Here is a 15319-nt window from a genome sequence, read left to right as displayed (position 1 = left end):
CCAATTACATAAAAAAGATCATGTTTTCCACTTTTTGATATTTGATGTGCCTTTGCCTGGCGCTCTTGACCTGTATATTCATATACTGTTTGGGGCATGTTAACCCAGTGGTTAAGGTGTTGGACTACTGATTGGAAGGTTGTGAGTTCGTATCCCAGGTCCACAAAACATTTCTGTAACTAAAACTGCCACTGCCTGGGGCCCCAGATCATTCATTCTGTTCTCTTATCGTACCTTGTTCACCCCTATGAATTATTTTTTGGAATATGCCACAGGTCACATTAATCAATCAATCAATCATTATGACAATTTCAATAAGCACCTATGGTCGTGTTCAAGGTGAATCCATGGCCTATAACCAGAAACAGGGTATTCCCTGGATGGGGTGCGAGAGCATCCACATTTAAACACTCACTCACACACAGAGCCAATAGATCCTAGCTAATCCATCTGCTGGAATGTTTTTAAGGGTTTCAAGGAAAAAGTGGAAGGAATCGTAGCGGATATATGGAGAGCAAGCACAGAAATTCTACACACACACACAGTAACCTGGGCTAAGAATCTAATTCATGACCCTGGCTTTCCCAGTCACATGAGAAATGTACACAAAATCTGGGTTACAAATGACAGATTTACCCAAATTTATGTATGGACATAAACTTCAACATTGCTTTTAGTTACAGAAATGTTTCTAAGATGATAAAAGACTTATTTGGAACAAGAAGAATAGTTTCTAACTGCTAGTATAATTCAGGAAAAAAAAACGGAGACATTTTATCACAGTTACTCAGGACTATTATCAGAGAGTTCTCCTTCTTGAGAACAAAACCCAGTATCCTGAGATTCGCTGCTGATGAGTGATTCTTCTTTTCTTTCATTTGCTCTCCCCTCCTCCATCTTTGTTGTTTCATCTTCGACCAGAGTCTGATCATTACTCTCCTCTTCATTGATCTCATCATTGGGTGCATTTTCCTCTTCCTTACCTTCAATCTGATAATTACCATCCTGTTCCCTTATCTCATCACCTGCTCCTTCATCCTGCTCCTCCTCTAACTTGCCTTTATCAGCAGCCTCAGCCATGTCTTTACTCTTCTCTATGTTCACATTACCAACGTCATCAGACTTAGGATTGTGGATGTTGGCCAGCAAAGGGGCACTTATGCCGTCTGAAGGCACGCCGCTGTTAAAGTCTCTGAAGTTGTTTTTGGCACCCTGGATGTACTTCCCTATGATGGAGGAAGTGCTTCGTCCTGAAGGATCTATTCGGTTCTGCTCTACGTCTAATATCGTCTGGTGAATTTGCTTCATCTCACTGTGCAGTTGTCCAACCACTTTACTCAGCTCTGTGACCCGGTTTCCAACATCTGCACAACAAAAAAGATTTAAGGAAAGACATGTATGTAAACTGATAACGTTTTGTTCTCTATATCTTAAACACACAAGTTATCACCCTCTTATGTGAATTAAATTCTGTTAAAAAAAAAATCCATCTGGTGCCATAAAGAGAACCTTGTTTTCTTTCTCTGAGATAAAATTAACAGTTGCCCTTTAAGAAAAATTTTACAATTTTTAGAAGTATTTTACACATTTTAACACATTTGCATCAATCTTATTCTATTGGAAGATAATTTTTTCATACCTTTGCGCTTTGCCTCCTCAAACTCTCTCCGGGCAGATTCAATGTAGCGCTGCACTAAAGCCCGGATCACCTGATTTCTGTATGACGCCTTATCATCTGTCTCATTATTCTACAGTAAGGAAAAAGAAATCAATACAAATTAATAAATTGTTCAGCTTAAATATCTGAACAGTAATTTTTTTCGAAAGCAAAACAACCTCACCATTGAGTCGATGGGCGGATAGTCCGGGGTCGAGTTGAAGTTGCAAAAGCAGCACAGTTTTCTAATCAAAGATAAAAACAAATAAAAGCATTTGAACCTGTAAATCCATTTCCTTGATTTGTATTGAAGCTACAAACTTGTAGCCTACCGTATGAGGTAGAAGAAAGCTTTAGGTGAGGGAATGATGTTGAAGGGAACAGGCATTGTGAGGCCCTCCCTGAAGTAGCTCAGATAGAGTTTGGAGCGAGCAAATTTCCACTCCACATCCGCATCATCCTACAGAAGATGAAATAAACCGAAATAAATCAGGTTTAGTATCCTTTCATACTGCACAGCATTGCAGTAGCAAACAGGAATAACTTACCTCAATCTTCTGATAAGAATTTGTGATCATAGCAACGAATGTATTTAGTAGCACGATGACGATCAGTAGTGTGTAGATCCCGTATAGGATTCTGCCCACAAACTCAGCCACAACATAATTAGGCATATCCACATTTTCCTTATTGACAACACCAAACATTGTCCAGAACAGGAACTGGAAAGTCTCATTGAACCTGAAAAAAAAAAAAAAACACTTTTTTTCTCCAAGTATACCAATCAACCAATTGAATTATTTATAGAATTTATAGGTTAATTCTATGTATTAAATGTTTTATGACTAAACAATAAGTTCAAACCTTCCAAGGCGTTCAGAGTTGACATAAGAAACATAGATATTGTTGATGCCACACAAAAAGGCTGTACCAATGATCATCAGTATAAACAGGAACCTGGAGACAGAAAAGTAGAAAAAATGTGGTTACAATTTTCTACAAATGTAGTAAATCAGGGAGACATCTTTCTTGTCATATTAAAATATGCTCTAGGTTAAGGGTAAACTTAGGGTATGTTTGGACTTTAAATAAATCTAGTATTTACTAAAATTGAATAAAGTTTATTTAAGATTAATAACGTTTTATTTCTACTGTTTATGTTTAGTTTCAGAAATTAAGTGTATGTAAACAAGGCAATTATTTGAGCATCCTCTACTGGATAGATGGAGAGGAATTATCATTAGCTGTAAATATAATAGATGATAGTAATATTAGTGCCTTAATGCATTCTGTAACTGTCAAAACAACAGCGCCTTTAGCATTACATTTAATAAAACCCCCCAATTAAACCCCCCGTTACTGCTAACGACTGAGTTATTTTTAAATATAGGAACTTAATATATAGAATTAGAAAATTATGTATCTCTCTCTCTCTCTCTAGGTCTCGGTTGATAGACTATACTTAAATAGTACATTCTTCTAACAGTTTTTTTTATGACACTTCTTTGCATAACTGCTACACTACAATGAGTTTATACCTCATCATATCATCAATCATCTTTCCCATAGAGATCTGAAGGGTTCCTAGAGACTCATGTGCAGGCAGGATGTAGGCCAAACGTGTGAAACTCAGCATGCTGGTGACAGCAAAGAGCACTTCGGCTATCATCTGAGGGTCCTCCTGATGCCAATCTTCACGTGCTGGGAAAGAATGGTCAATTAAAGAGTTAGTCAAAAAGAAGGATCAGTGATGTTGCTGTACCTAAATTTGGATTTTATTCACTTAACTGTACATTTCACTACGATTGTTATAATTAAGTCTTCTTGTAAAATTCTTCTTGTGATTTGAGGTAGGCTTCATTATCTTTTGTGAATCTTTCATTTACTTTTATACTGAATCATTTATGCCTGTCTTCAAAAAAAAAATTAATAGTTCAACCAGTTCATTAGCTGAGTGGGTAATTAAATAAATATTAAAATATATTAAGGGTGTGAAATAATGTTTTCCAACCAGACTGGTTAAAGTAGAAGCAGTCAAGCTCATTTTCTGGTAAGTCGCACAGAAAGGAGCCTTTAACCAGAATGACCACTCGCAGGGAAAACGAAGCCAGATACATGCTGAGCACCATCACATCCAGACAATTCCACAAGTCCCGGAAGTAGCTCCTCAGCCCCTCAATCCAAACCTCCTTACACTCAAACCAGAAAAACCCTAAAGAAAACAGTACACTTAAGGTCTTCGGTAAGGCAAGAGTGGTTTATACAGTATAGATTACATATTGCTCTCAAAACTCTACTGTTGTCTATTGTTGACCATTTCCTGTTTCCTTTATGGATTAATATGAGGTTGCACAAAACATATTGCTTAAGTTATCTCTCCTGCAGCCCACAGGACAATTTGAACTACGTGTTCGTAAAAGAAATACTTTCCTCCTCAAGAGCACGGGGTCAACTTGTTCCAGCCACATTTACTGGGGCAAAAGGTCACACTTTTGCCCTTTTCAGCGCAATGAACATATAGACAGACACAAAAATGCACACATAAAATGTCCACTAACACACGCACACCACACACACAAATTGGGCATTGCATTTCATTAGGCCTCCAGAAAAAAAAGCTACACATTTGCAAATATGTAACACTTCTGATATACCTTTGCCTAGCAGAGGGCAAAATATGATCTACCGAAATGATGCTACACACACACATACACACAAGTATTGGGCATTACGATTCATTAGGCCTCCAGAAAAAAACAAAAGCAACTCATTTTAAATATTTCACTTGTTATATGCATTTGTCCAGCTGGGGACAATATCTTCTCTTCTCTTCTCTTCTTCTTACAAAATATATGTTAATATGTTGTGTGCAACACAGTACAGTATATGGTCATTTACACTATAGCTAAAACCTGCAATGCTTTTTGAGGTAATGAATAAAAACACACACCAGCCACCCACACCATGTGGACAGTGTTGTACAATATGGTCTTTTGCCTGGCTATAGATCCCTCACGAAAACTCTCCATGATTATAGATTCCACTAGCAGTGTGATGAGGAACCACAAGTAGGAGGCAGAGTGAAGCATGAATTTGACCACAGGAACTTTCAAAATCTTTCCCACCTAAAACAAATACACACAAACAAACAAAAACAACATTTATACAGCTTTATATTAAAAAATCTGTAAGAAAACGTTTCATTCTAGTGACCATGCTAAATGCCTGTTACAAATGCTATTAAACATCTATTACAGTTGGTCTCTAAGAGTCTGAGAAACATAACCAAGGGCTCTGTCAGGGGCGGTTCTAGGATTTCATCTTTAGGGGGGTTTAGCCCTCGGTGAGAATTTAAAACAAGAGTTTTATATTATATATTATATGACTACATAGTAAGCCAAAAGTTACGGTATTATTTAAAATGGCAAAATTGGACACCAAAAATGTTCTGCATGATGTAATGATGCCAGTCTTGAATCAAATCAGTTCATGTGCATTCTCTACAAACAGTGTGTCCAAGGAATGGTCATTAATAAAAAAATATTAACAAGACAAAGACCAAATCAATAAATACCGTCTTTGAGTCTTTCCGCCGATTAACGTTATAGATAGATGCATCCAGCTCTGACTGACGTGCACGCTGCACGTGCCTGAGCTTCTCCGTTCAAATAAAGCAGACAGCTGCTGACGCACTTTTGAAAGACTATGACGCATGTGCGTAAAAGCAAAGTTAAAAAAAATCGCTCTTGGATAATAAATAATTTTCTTTCCCATCGACAACATGTCCTGCATTTTAACGTAATTTTTATGAAAATAAAAATGATACTTTTAGTTTTAGGGTGGCTGAGATCACAGACAGGGGGGCTTGGGCCACCCTAAAAAAGGGCTAGAACCGCCCCTGGGCTCTGTCATTAAAGGTGGGGTGATAAATGCATCGGAAACTGAGTCGGGCCGATGAACAAAACAAATGTGTAGCCAATGAGCAGAAAGGGGTGTGTCTTGTCAATATGCGGCGGAGAGAGTGTTCAGTGCACATGTGTGACATTAGCAGAAAGCGACTGAAACATTGACATGGCAGATAAAAACGAAATGCAAAAAAAGGCTTACTATAAGGCAAGAAGTAGGACCCGTGTTAATATAAGATAAGCTTTCCACTGCTGGAGAGAACTGAAGGAGTGGGAAGGCTTGCAATGGGACACCGAGCTTGCTTTTTTTCCTTCTCGATAGGTGAGTAACGTTGGTTTTGCTTTGTGTCACAGAACTAATATATGCCGTCCTTTGCATGATTATGCTTGTGTGTCATTTTTTGCTTCTTTGTTTATCTGCAATCGTATTGTTCTTCCCTTCAGCTATGATAAAGACACATTTCATTCCATTAATTGCCTGGGTTGCCTATGTACTGTATGTGTGGGCGGAGCTATCAATACAGCGGGTGGGACCCATTTGGGTTAGGGGTGTGTTTGTTTTGGTGATTTCAAATGTCAACATTGGCTTTCAAACATCATACACCCCACCTTTAATCCTACAATTACTAAATAAATTTAAATTCACAACCCAACATGATCAAAGCTGAACTTATTACGGTATACTCATAGTTATTAATCTGATTTTTTTTTAGATTTCCACTAAGGACCTATAGTTGATAAATTAAAAGCTTTATGGCATTAAGAAATTGTGAAATTATTATTTTACACATATTTAGACTTACATTTATATTATACATTTATGATCTCATTATTTTAATAGATTTATTAGTATCCTAAAAAAATAAATCAATGCTCTTTTTTTCCACAAATACTGACCAGACCACACAAACCTTTGACTTGGGGGCAATCCAGTAGATAAAGCAGAGGAAAGGCATGGTTATAAAGATCCCCACAGCCACCAGGAGTTTCCATGCTGTCCTGCTGCCTCTCCAGCCAGATATGTTTCCAGACCAGATGGAGGAAAGCACCTGCTGGCAGATTGGGTGGGCTACAAACTGTACATATACAAACATGTATTTTACCCAAACATGTAAAAGTATACAACATTATCACACTATCAGCATTACAACATTATCACACTATCAGCATTACAACATTATCACACTATCAGCATTTAGATATGAGTCATGACCTGAGAAGAAACTAGCCTGTTTCTGGTTGTAGTTCACAGCTAGTCGTAATCGGGCCAGGTTTGGTATGCCCTCTTCGAATGAGTGTTTTTCTAGCTCTTCTTTAGTGTCGTCATTTTCAAAGCCACAATTGTTAAGAATGGTGGTAACCTCACTCTGATTCCGGCACATTCCCAGTAATTCCACTGCATAGTCCTGACACAGCTCCTCGAGTGCAAGGTACTGAGGCTGAAACAAAATTTAGACTCATTTATTCATGAGTCAATTAGCACTGTCCAAAATAGTTCACATTTACAATATATTTAAAAGCAACACAAGTATAAATCAGCTTTATAAATGCATGATACCCATCTATCATATATATAGAATACGTGTGATTACTTAGACAAAAATTCCACTGTACAGAGTAAAGAATAGATAAACTGTTATATAAAAATGATGTATGTTGAAAGTATAAGAGCTGCTGTTGAAGGAAGTGGACTTTGGTTAGGAAAACATCTTTAGTGTCTTGTCTACAGTAATCACACCGATGCTTAAATACTTAAATGCTTAAGAATACATTTTTAACAAATTTGAATATCTCTGCCTAACCTTAAACTCGGGCTCCCTCTTAGAGAGTTTGCGAAGGTCCCTGCTAAGATAAAAAGCACTCAACATGGAATCTTCAGAAGTGATGGATAAGTATGCCCGGCTAGCAAGGCCACGGTAAGTGTTAATGCGTGACAGTGAGAACTTGAGCAAGTCATATTGGCGCCCGTTCCGGCACTCAAGACAAGAACAGGAAACCTTGTGAGGCCATGGGATGACATGGCCTTTCTGTGTGAGCATAGTCACAATGTCATATAGATCCTTCTGGCAGGCCAGTGTCAAGGGGGTCACCCCAGGGGCAAACTGAGAATCATCAATGGAGTGGTCAAAAATGGCCTGGTTAAAAGAGTGCACATCCATCTTGTTGCCTTTCTCTTGGTCAAGACGGTCAAGGAGGCGCTTCACAATTCGTGGCTGGTTAGTGTCAACAGCCACCAAAAGAGCCTCATGGATCTGTCGGAAATCAAACTTGACTCCATGAAGCAAAGTAACCATGGCTTCCTCTTTGCCCAGGCGGATGGATAAGTTCAGTGCTTCTCTCCATTGCCTGTCTTCTGAGTCTTCTAACTGGCGGATGATACCATCACCAGTCTTCAGAAGACTACAGATCATAACCACATTTCCCTCCTGAATGGCGCCTATGAGCTCCGGGGGAAAGCGCATCTTCTTGTTCACAATCTCGCGCCATTGATCTGCCTGGAAGGTAGAAATTGACAATGCAAATGTGATATAAATAACATTAATGTTGAATTCATTTAATAACTTTTGTTCCTAAAATGCTACAATTATTCCTTTTCTCTTTTAACATACATGATTGCTGCCAAATGAAAACCCACTTCATCAATTGATAAACATTTGTTCTTTAATGTGAATTAAGTTATTCTAAACAACAGGTCTATTGCAATTTAGTTTTTCTCCCTTGGTTTCACTATGTAGTTTGTGCAACTACAGAGAAATCGTAAAAGGCCAGACTTTTATATTTAAAAAAAAAAAAAATGTATGCATATGACTTATTTTTTTGGCAAAACCTGATCATCTTTGAACCATCTGCAAAACATTTACTCTCCAAAATGCACTTCAGGGAATGATAATAAAATCCAGTTTAGACTGGCTTGTGTTCTTACTTTAGAGCTGATTATAATCTCAACAATTTATATATTTCTATAAAGCTGTTATGTTCAATGTTAAAAAAAAAAAAAAAAAACTAATTTTTCACTTAAACATTTGGTAATTAGGTCAAATTCGCAATGCAAGATCATAAATGCTATCTTACCGTGAGATGCTCCATCATGTCACAAACTGGAAACAAAATTTATCAAAAACAATATTCCTATAAGGCTGTTTAATGAAAAATCAGTTATTCCACATTTTCAACATCTTCTGCACCTCTTGTGTAAGCACAAGTCGAAACCTCCATAACTGGACGGTAATGTATTCACTCCAACATGCAACTGACGAGTCAATAGCAGATCAACACGCTTCAGTTATTTTCCAAACCAAACACCTTGCAATCCCTAAGGGTCACAGCCAATTAAAAACTCAACACTGACAACATGTTTCATCTCATTATAACCCTTTGCTCAGTGTAGCTCTTCTGCCATAAATATTTCCATCTAAACAGAATAACTGTGAATGCTGTGCAACAGACATTACAAGCCAAGGTTTGTTTTGTAGATATATATTTATATATATTTTTTTCCAGTCAGTGACACCTTAAAAAAAAAAAAACCCAGTACAAAACATTTACCATTTTTGTATAAAACCATTCCAGTTTAACAGATATTAAGGGTCAAGTATAAAACAAATATTCAAATAATACAAATACATATATACCACATTGTGGAAAAAATCATATTCTTTCCACATTCAGGTGGAAATACTTTGTTGCAGATTCAGTCCATTATTTCACTGCCATGCACTTTACCTCCACCATGATATTAAACATTACTGTCTAACATGGTGACTCTGATACTCGTTTACCTCCAGCTAAGGTGTGAGAAGCCACACATAAATGACTTCACTCCTCATTATTTCCTTAGATATAATGACAATGTCCTTCACCATACTTACTGTAATAATTTATTTTACATATATTTATTTGGCGGAGACATTTACCCAGTCACGACTAGTTATTCGCCACAGGTACTGGCATGCTGTTGGATGCAGTCTAAAGGGAATCTGAAGGTGCACATAGGACATGGCACCATGAGCTCTTCTGTGCTTTGCTCAGAAGGTTGATGAAAGGAAAAAGATGACCCAGGCTCTCTCTGTGTGTCATTCGAGAATGCACCAGAATCCAGACAGGAAGAGGCATGAAGAGGCAAGTATTCTGGACTGAAAGACACTGTATGGCATAGAAAATAGAAGAAAAAGAGAATTAATGACGAGGCGAATTTCTCTAAAATGAAACGCACATACAGACATGCAGGCACACACAAGGACTGTAAGAATAATTGTAATGGAGAAGCAAACATATGGGGTGGGAAGATTTTTTTTAATGAATGACCAAAAATACGTGGACACCTTTCCTCCAAACCTACGCCACATTTATGGAGATACGTGATTGTGTAAAATGCATTTATATTCTGTATCTTTATCATTTTCACTTGGAAATGAAGAACTCAAATGGCCTCCACAGAGCCCTGACCTCACCTCCACCGAACACCTTTGGGATTAACTGGAATGCAGACTGCACCCCAGGACTCCACCCCTGACATCAGTGTCTGACCTCACTAATGCTCTTATTACTGAATGAGCATAAATCCCCACAGTCATGCTCCAAAATCTAACAGAAAGCCTGGTGTCAATTAAAGGAAAAATGAATGGCTCCCAAGTGACACAATAAAAAAAACATTTGCTTTTCATCTGCATTTGTCTAAAGATCACATTCTCTCTATTGATCTAGAAACTATGTCCAAGATTATGTCATAATAAAATGTAAAGTTTTTTTTTATTTAAACATAGTGGTATATTTTTATTTTGCTTTTTATTTGCACATTGCCATTCAGCTACACACTGATTTTTTCCTTTACTGCAGGAACATAATTTATCAATTGTTTAATTAAATATAATAAAGCACAAGTATAAATTGATATTACACAATAATAGATATCTCCATCTATAAACAGATCCGCTGTGGTTTTACTTTTTCTAAAAACACTAAACTGTTTCCATGGTGTATTTCAGGACATATTGCATAAGCAGCAAATATATGCATAAGAAAACATATGTTCTAGAAAGTCATCGTTACACCATGTGCATAATTTTCTTTGCTTGAACAAGTAGCACAATGTTCATCTTCTGTGATCTTAAGCAATGTCACTTTTAATATTCTCTGTCTGTGGCAATTACTTATTACAATAAGATGACAGGCCAAGACACACACACACACACACACACACACACGCACCTCCACATATTGGGCATACAGTCTCAGGAGGTTCAGGATCTGGGCTGTACTTTGGTGGTGATGTTGCTAGTATATGAGATTTAACAGGGCTGTGTCTGAACATATTATTTTTCTTCTGGGTGGCAGGAACATCTGATGTACCACATCTGGACCTCTTTGGCGTAGAGGACATGCTCGCTGGCTTTTGCCTGAAAAACATTTGGGTATAAACCTTTGCCAAATGAATACATAAAAATATAAAAAATTAGACAGATGGTTCCCCCAGGGCATAATCCATGCTCTTGTGATTTTGTCCAGACTAATTAGCTGATTAGTCATTCTGACCAAGCCAATAATGCAAGGTAACTACAACAATAGGCATTGAACTTCAATAGCAGCAGTAGAAAATGTTGCCTGTATAATGTATACAGTTCATTTTACATTCAAGAAGTAGAAAATGAAATAGCCGAATACATTGTGTGTGTGTGTGTGTGTGTGTGTGTGTGTGTGAAATACAGACAGCAAAATATCCAGAAAATACAGTAATCATTGTTTAAAGACCAACTATTCATAAGCAAGCTCTGACAGTAGTTAGGAGATTATTGTAATTTTTAGAGAATGTTACATCAAAAACATTTATTCATGGTGACTAACAAAATGGACTGTGAGACAGTGAGAACAACAACCTGCCTTTTGTCACCTTCTAGGCAGAAGCAGACCAATAAAATTCTGTTTTCCAAAGATAAACGGTATCAAAAACCTAATGATGTAATCATAACAATGCTTTGCAAGTTAAACTACAGATAATGCACCCAGAGACACAGATATCATCTTTGGCACGTGGTACAATTTTGATTGGGCATGTGCATAACACAGTACATACATTGTTTCTGACTTTCTCCTACATGCCTGAAGGGTCCTGTCTGTACCTAAAAAGAAAGAACATCCATTTAAACACACTAATAAAAGAACTGTGTGACAGTTTCAGGTAAAACCCCATAAACTCTCTGCTAAGCATCAGACTTACCATGCTGTGTGTTCTCCTGTCTCTCCCTACTGCTGATTAATGCATTGCAAGAGGCTTTGTGTAGAGAGCGCCTGATTTTCTGTGCAGCAGTTACCATGCGTTCAGCCCTGCTCAGTTTCCCATGATCTTTCATGGGTTCTCCTGGAGAGATTTCTCTGAAAGATAGAAAAAGTGAGAAATTAGTTTAAGTAATTAATTAAGAGATAATAAAAAAATGTAATTAACCCAGACATCTTTGGTTTGGGTTTGCACACTGGGAAATCCCAGATTTCACCCAGATAAATTTACACTAGCAGCAAAATCCATTTATGTAATATGCAAATCAGATCATTTCATTCAGCTACTTCCTATATTGTTCTTGTATTAAATGAGTGTTGATTGGATTTCTGCATGTATGTTTACTTAAAACATCCAGACTCAAATTTAATCTCAATAATCATTATGCATATGCCTACCTAGTTATTATAACTACCACAAAATGAGTTGCTAAATATTATAAGACCTTTTATTTATGCTTACCCTGGCTTCTGACCAAAGAACGTGTGTTGTACAGGAGGGCTAGAGATCCACTCTCTTACTGACCACGTCTTGTCTGGTGTAGTCTGTTAAAAGCCCATGATTTTAAGCATCAGTTTATTACATGTTTATGATTATTAGTAACCTACAAGTCAGTATTAACAAAGGTTGTGTGGACTTTCAGCCTGTCAGTCAATAATCTTCCCTATAGGCAAGCCATCCCGTTATTCCACCAGCAACGAGAAAAATGACTTGCAGTGTCTTACCTTATTTTGGGTAGTTAGATTTTCCTGATTGGCAGAAGGCTCTTCAGCATGTTCATCAGCAGTACGGACACGAAAGAAAGACAGGCCAAATTGGTTGCGTTTGTTGAAGGGCTGACTGCAGGTGATCCTCAGCCGGTCCCAGCACTCTTCAGCAGCCTGGGGCAAGAAATCACCTGTCCAATCAATCACATACATAATCTGTCATATCCCTTAAGAATAATCACCTTCACAAAAAAATTATCAATTGATCCATATTCCATAGCAGCAATAGAAAATATAGTCTGTATACGGTAGGGTGGTTTTAGACCTTTCATTGTACACTCAAGAAGTAAAAGATGAAAAAAAAAAACCTAATACCTTATTGTGTGTGATATATTTATACAAATTTTATATCTTTTTTAAAAATCTCTTCAAAAAAAAGTTAAACATATATAAATGACACCTTTTTTGAACATGCGCACACTGTGCTTTCCTGTGCCTTGTCGTGAATCAGCTGGGCTCATCAGGGTCGCAGTAGGCAGCAGTGTGACATAAGGATGATCTATAGACCATGAAGAACGGCCCACATCCACCTGAACGAATGCAGAGCCATGGTTTCCTTACAAAGACAAAGTGTAAAAATCATGAAACACTTACAGATAAGCACATTTGCTTCATTGCTTTTCTTCATTGATGTCTCATGCACCAAGATAATCTTGTTTTCTAGTGTATTGTGATATAAACTTGATTGAGCGTTTAGTAGATTGTGAATGTTTTCCCCAGAAACTATGAGCTAACTTTAACCTGTACAGGTACTCAAATATTAAACTGAGCTACTGTGAACATTTAAACCAAGCCTCATGATCACATGTGCAATAGCTGTTCTTAGCATAATGCTTTGACATATACAGACATTTTAATAATCAGATAACTTAGAAAGAAAGATGGTCAGCTGTACAAACAGGTGAGACATTTAATAATGAGTGGAGTTCTTCATCAAGGAGGATCAGTGGAGCTGAGAGAGTTTCTTACAGCCTGCCTCGCTGATATGCTGGGTGAATAATCACTAACACACGGAGGCACTGACCAACGTCAATAAAGGCGATGGACGAAGCCCGGTCCAGTTGCAGCTCGGCTTTTAGCAGGCCGCTCCGCTCCGCTGCACTACACAGCCACGGGCTGCTTCCTTCTCCGCCACAGCACAGGTTCACCACACGGTGCTTCGGGTCCTGCAAACACACATACTGCAGTTACTTTTGTTTACCACATCGATAGACATTTTATTTTAACAGTATACAACGTCTTCGCGTCACGCGGAAGCTAGGTTGGCTAGCTAGCTGTGGGATAAACACTAGCTAACTGCTAACTAACTGCTAAACACTTACCTCTGACGTGAAGGAGACGACGTGTTTAATTCCAACTGGTGCCATTTGTGAAAGTAGTTCACTTAACAACCAAAAGATAAATGTTTTTTTTTTTCTTCAAATAGTCATGATACACATGACATGCTGTAAAGCTTTAAGTAAACTGATTTAACAGACGACGAAGCTTTGAAAACAACCAGCCGCTTTTCCCGCCAGCTGTTTCAGCTGACTGTCGCTAAGCAACACAGCTCTTCTTCTTGATTTGCGACAGTAAAGGCACCGTTTTATGGCACAATACTGCCGCCTACTGAACCAATGTGTTGGGAGAGTTGAGGCTGGAAATTGCTGGGAAGGTCGAAGAAACACTGTATACAGTATATATAATACATCCAGCATTTGTACATGATAGTTTTTAGCTTTATCTACTATCTTTGTTATAAGATGTCTCAATAAATTTCTCTCTAAATTAGGGGTATCAGATATGAAGGTTTTAATCTGGGCCACCAAATGAATTGTTCATTGTTTTCATTGAAATGTTCACTGTTTTTTTTTTTTTTATATATTATTATTATTGTTGTTGTTGTTAATATTATTATTATTATTATTATTATTATTATTATTATTATTATTATCAATACTGTTATTATTATTATTATTATTATTATTATTATTAGTAGTAGTAGTAGTAGTAGTAGTAGTAGTAGTAGTAGTAGTAGTAGTAACATTACAAAATATGGAAAGGTTCATACTTATGCAAGGCACTGCAGGTTAAAACCATAATTTGGTATTTTTTGTAGCTATTTGCCGGGCATTTGGCTATTTTTATTTGTTTTACCCGAGTGGCCTGCACTAAGTCCAGTGAACACCTTTTGAATGAATTGGATTACTGACTTCTTCCCAAACCTCCTTAAACACACTAACAGAAATTCCCATAGACAGGGTTAAAAAATCTAGTGGTTATCTTTCCTATAAGAGTGAAGGTTATTAACATTTATTTGAACAAAAATAGTAATTAGGTCAATAAAGAAAGTTAAAGTTCAAATACATTCCTGGCTAAACAAATTATATGAAAATTATACATTGTATGTACAAGTATGTTTTCTTTAACTGGCTTGTCACAAAGGCACATATTCCCTTCTAATGGTCCAAACACAACATAAATATCCAATGAATACTTACACATGCAGTACATTTAAAGTATTATTTTGCAACAAAATCTTGTTTTATAATTTGTCCTTTATTGTAATACTTATTTTAGGTTAATAAAAATGTTCCCTAAAGGTCTATTGTCCAGACCATGTGATTGTGGTCTCCTGGGTCTGCTGGGAAAGTTTCCATCCTCTGCACAACCCTTTGCAGGATAAGCAGTACAGAAAACGATTTACTATACATTTAAAGTCATTTACTGGCATCTGTGT

General features: G+C 37.3%; 2 protein-coding genes across 2 annotated transcripts; both read right to left on the bottom strand.

Annotated features, from left to right (window-relative positions):
- Nucleotides 1–435: 435 nt before the first annotated feature.
- On the bottom strand, nucleotides 436–12378 carry trpc2b (transient receptor potential cation channel subfamily C member 2b). The gene is made up of 17 exons (XM_027156752.2): nucleotides 12296–12378; nucleotides 11777–11931; nucleotides 11633–11678; nucleotides 10771–10958; nucleotides 9477–9705; nucleotides 7365–8057; nucleotides 6792–7001; nucleotides 6474–6638; nucleotides 4608–4782; nucleotides 3669–3869; nucleotides 3196–3358; nucleotides 2522–2614; nucleotides 2206–2398; nucleotides 1990–2117; nucleotides 1842–1902; nucleotides 1640–1748; nucleotides 436–1364 (listed from the first exon to the last, which is right to left on the bottom strand). The coding sequence occupies exons 5-17, from the start codon at nucleotides 9558–9560 to the stop codon at nucleotides 784–786; spliced, it is 2856 nt and encodes a 951-aa protein (XP_027012553.1). The 5' UTR covers nucleotides 9561–9705; nucleotides 10771–10958; nucleotides 11633–11678; nucleotides 11777–11931; nucleotides 12296–12378; the 3' UTR covers nucleotides 436–783.
- Nucleotides 12379–12573: 195 nt separating this feature from the next.
- xndc1 (xrcc1 N-terminal domain containing 1) lies at nucleotides 12574–14161 on the bottom strand. The gene is made up of 4 exons (XM_027156786.2): nucleotides 13923–14161; nucleotides 13625–13766; nucleotides 13001–13156; nucleotides 12574–12714 (listed from the first exon to the last, which is right to left on the bottom strand). Exons 1-4 carry the CDS (start codon nucleotides 13965–13967, stop codon nucleotides 12707–12709), a joined length of 351 nt encoding a protein of 116 aa, XP_027012587.2. The 5' UTR covers nucleotides 13968–14161; the 3' UTR covers nucleotides 12574–12706.
- Nucleotides 14162–15319: the final 1158 nt, after the last annotated feature.

Source organism: Tachysurus fulvidraco, chromosome 21 (assembly GCF_022655615.1).
Source record: "Tachysurus fulvidraco isolate hzauxx_2018 chromosome 21, HZAU_PFXX_2.0, whole genome shotgun sequence".
NCBI classification, from domain to species: domain Eukaryota; kingdom Metazoa; phylum Chordata; class Actinopteri; order Siluriformes; family Bagridae; genus Tachysurus; species Tachysurus fulvidraco.
The sequence above is the reverse complement of the archived record's forward strand: the minus strand, read 5'-3'. Positions and strand labels throughout refer to the sequence as shown.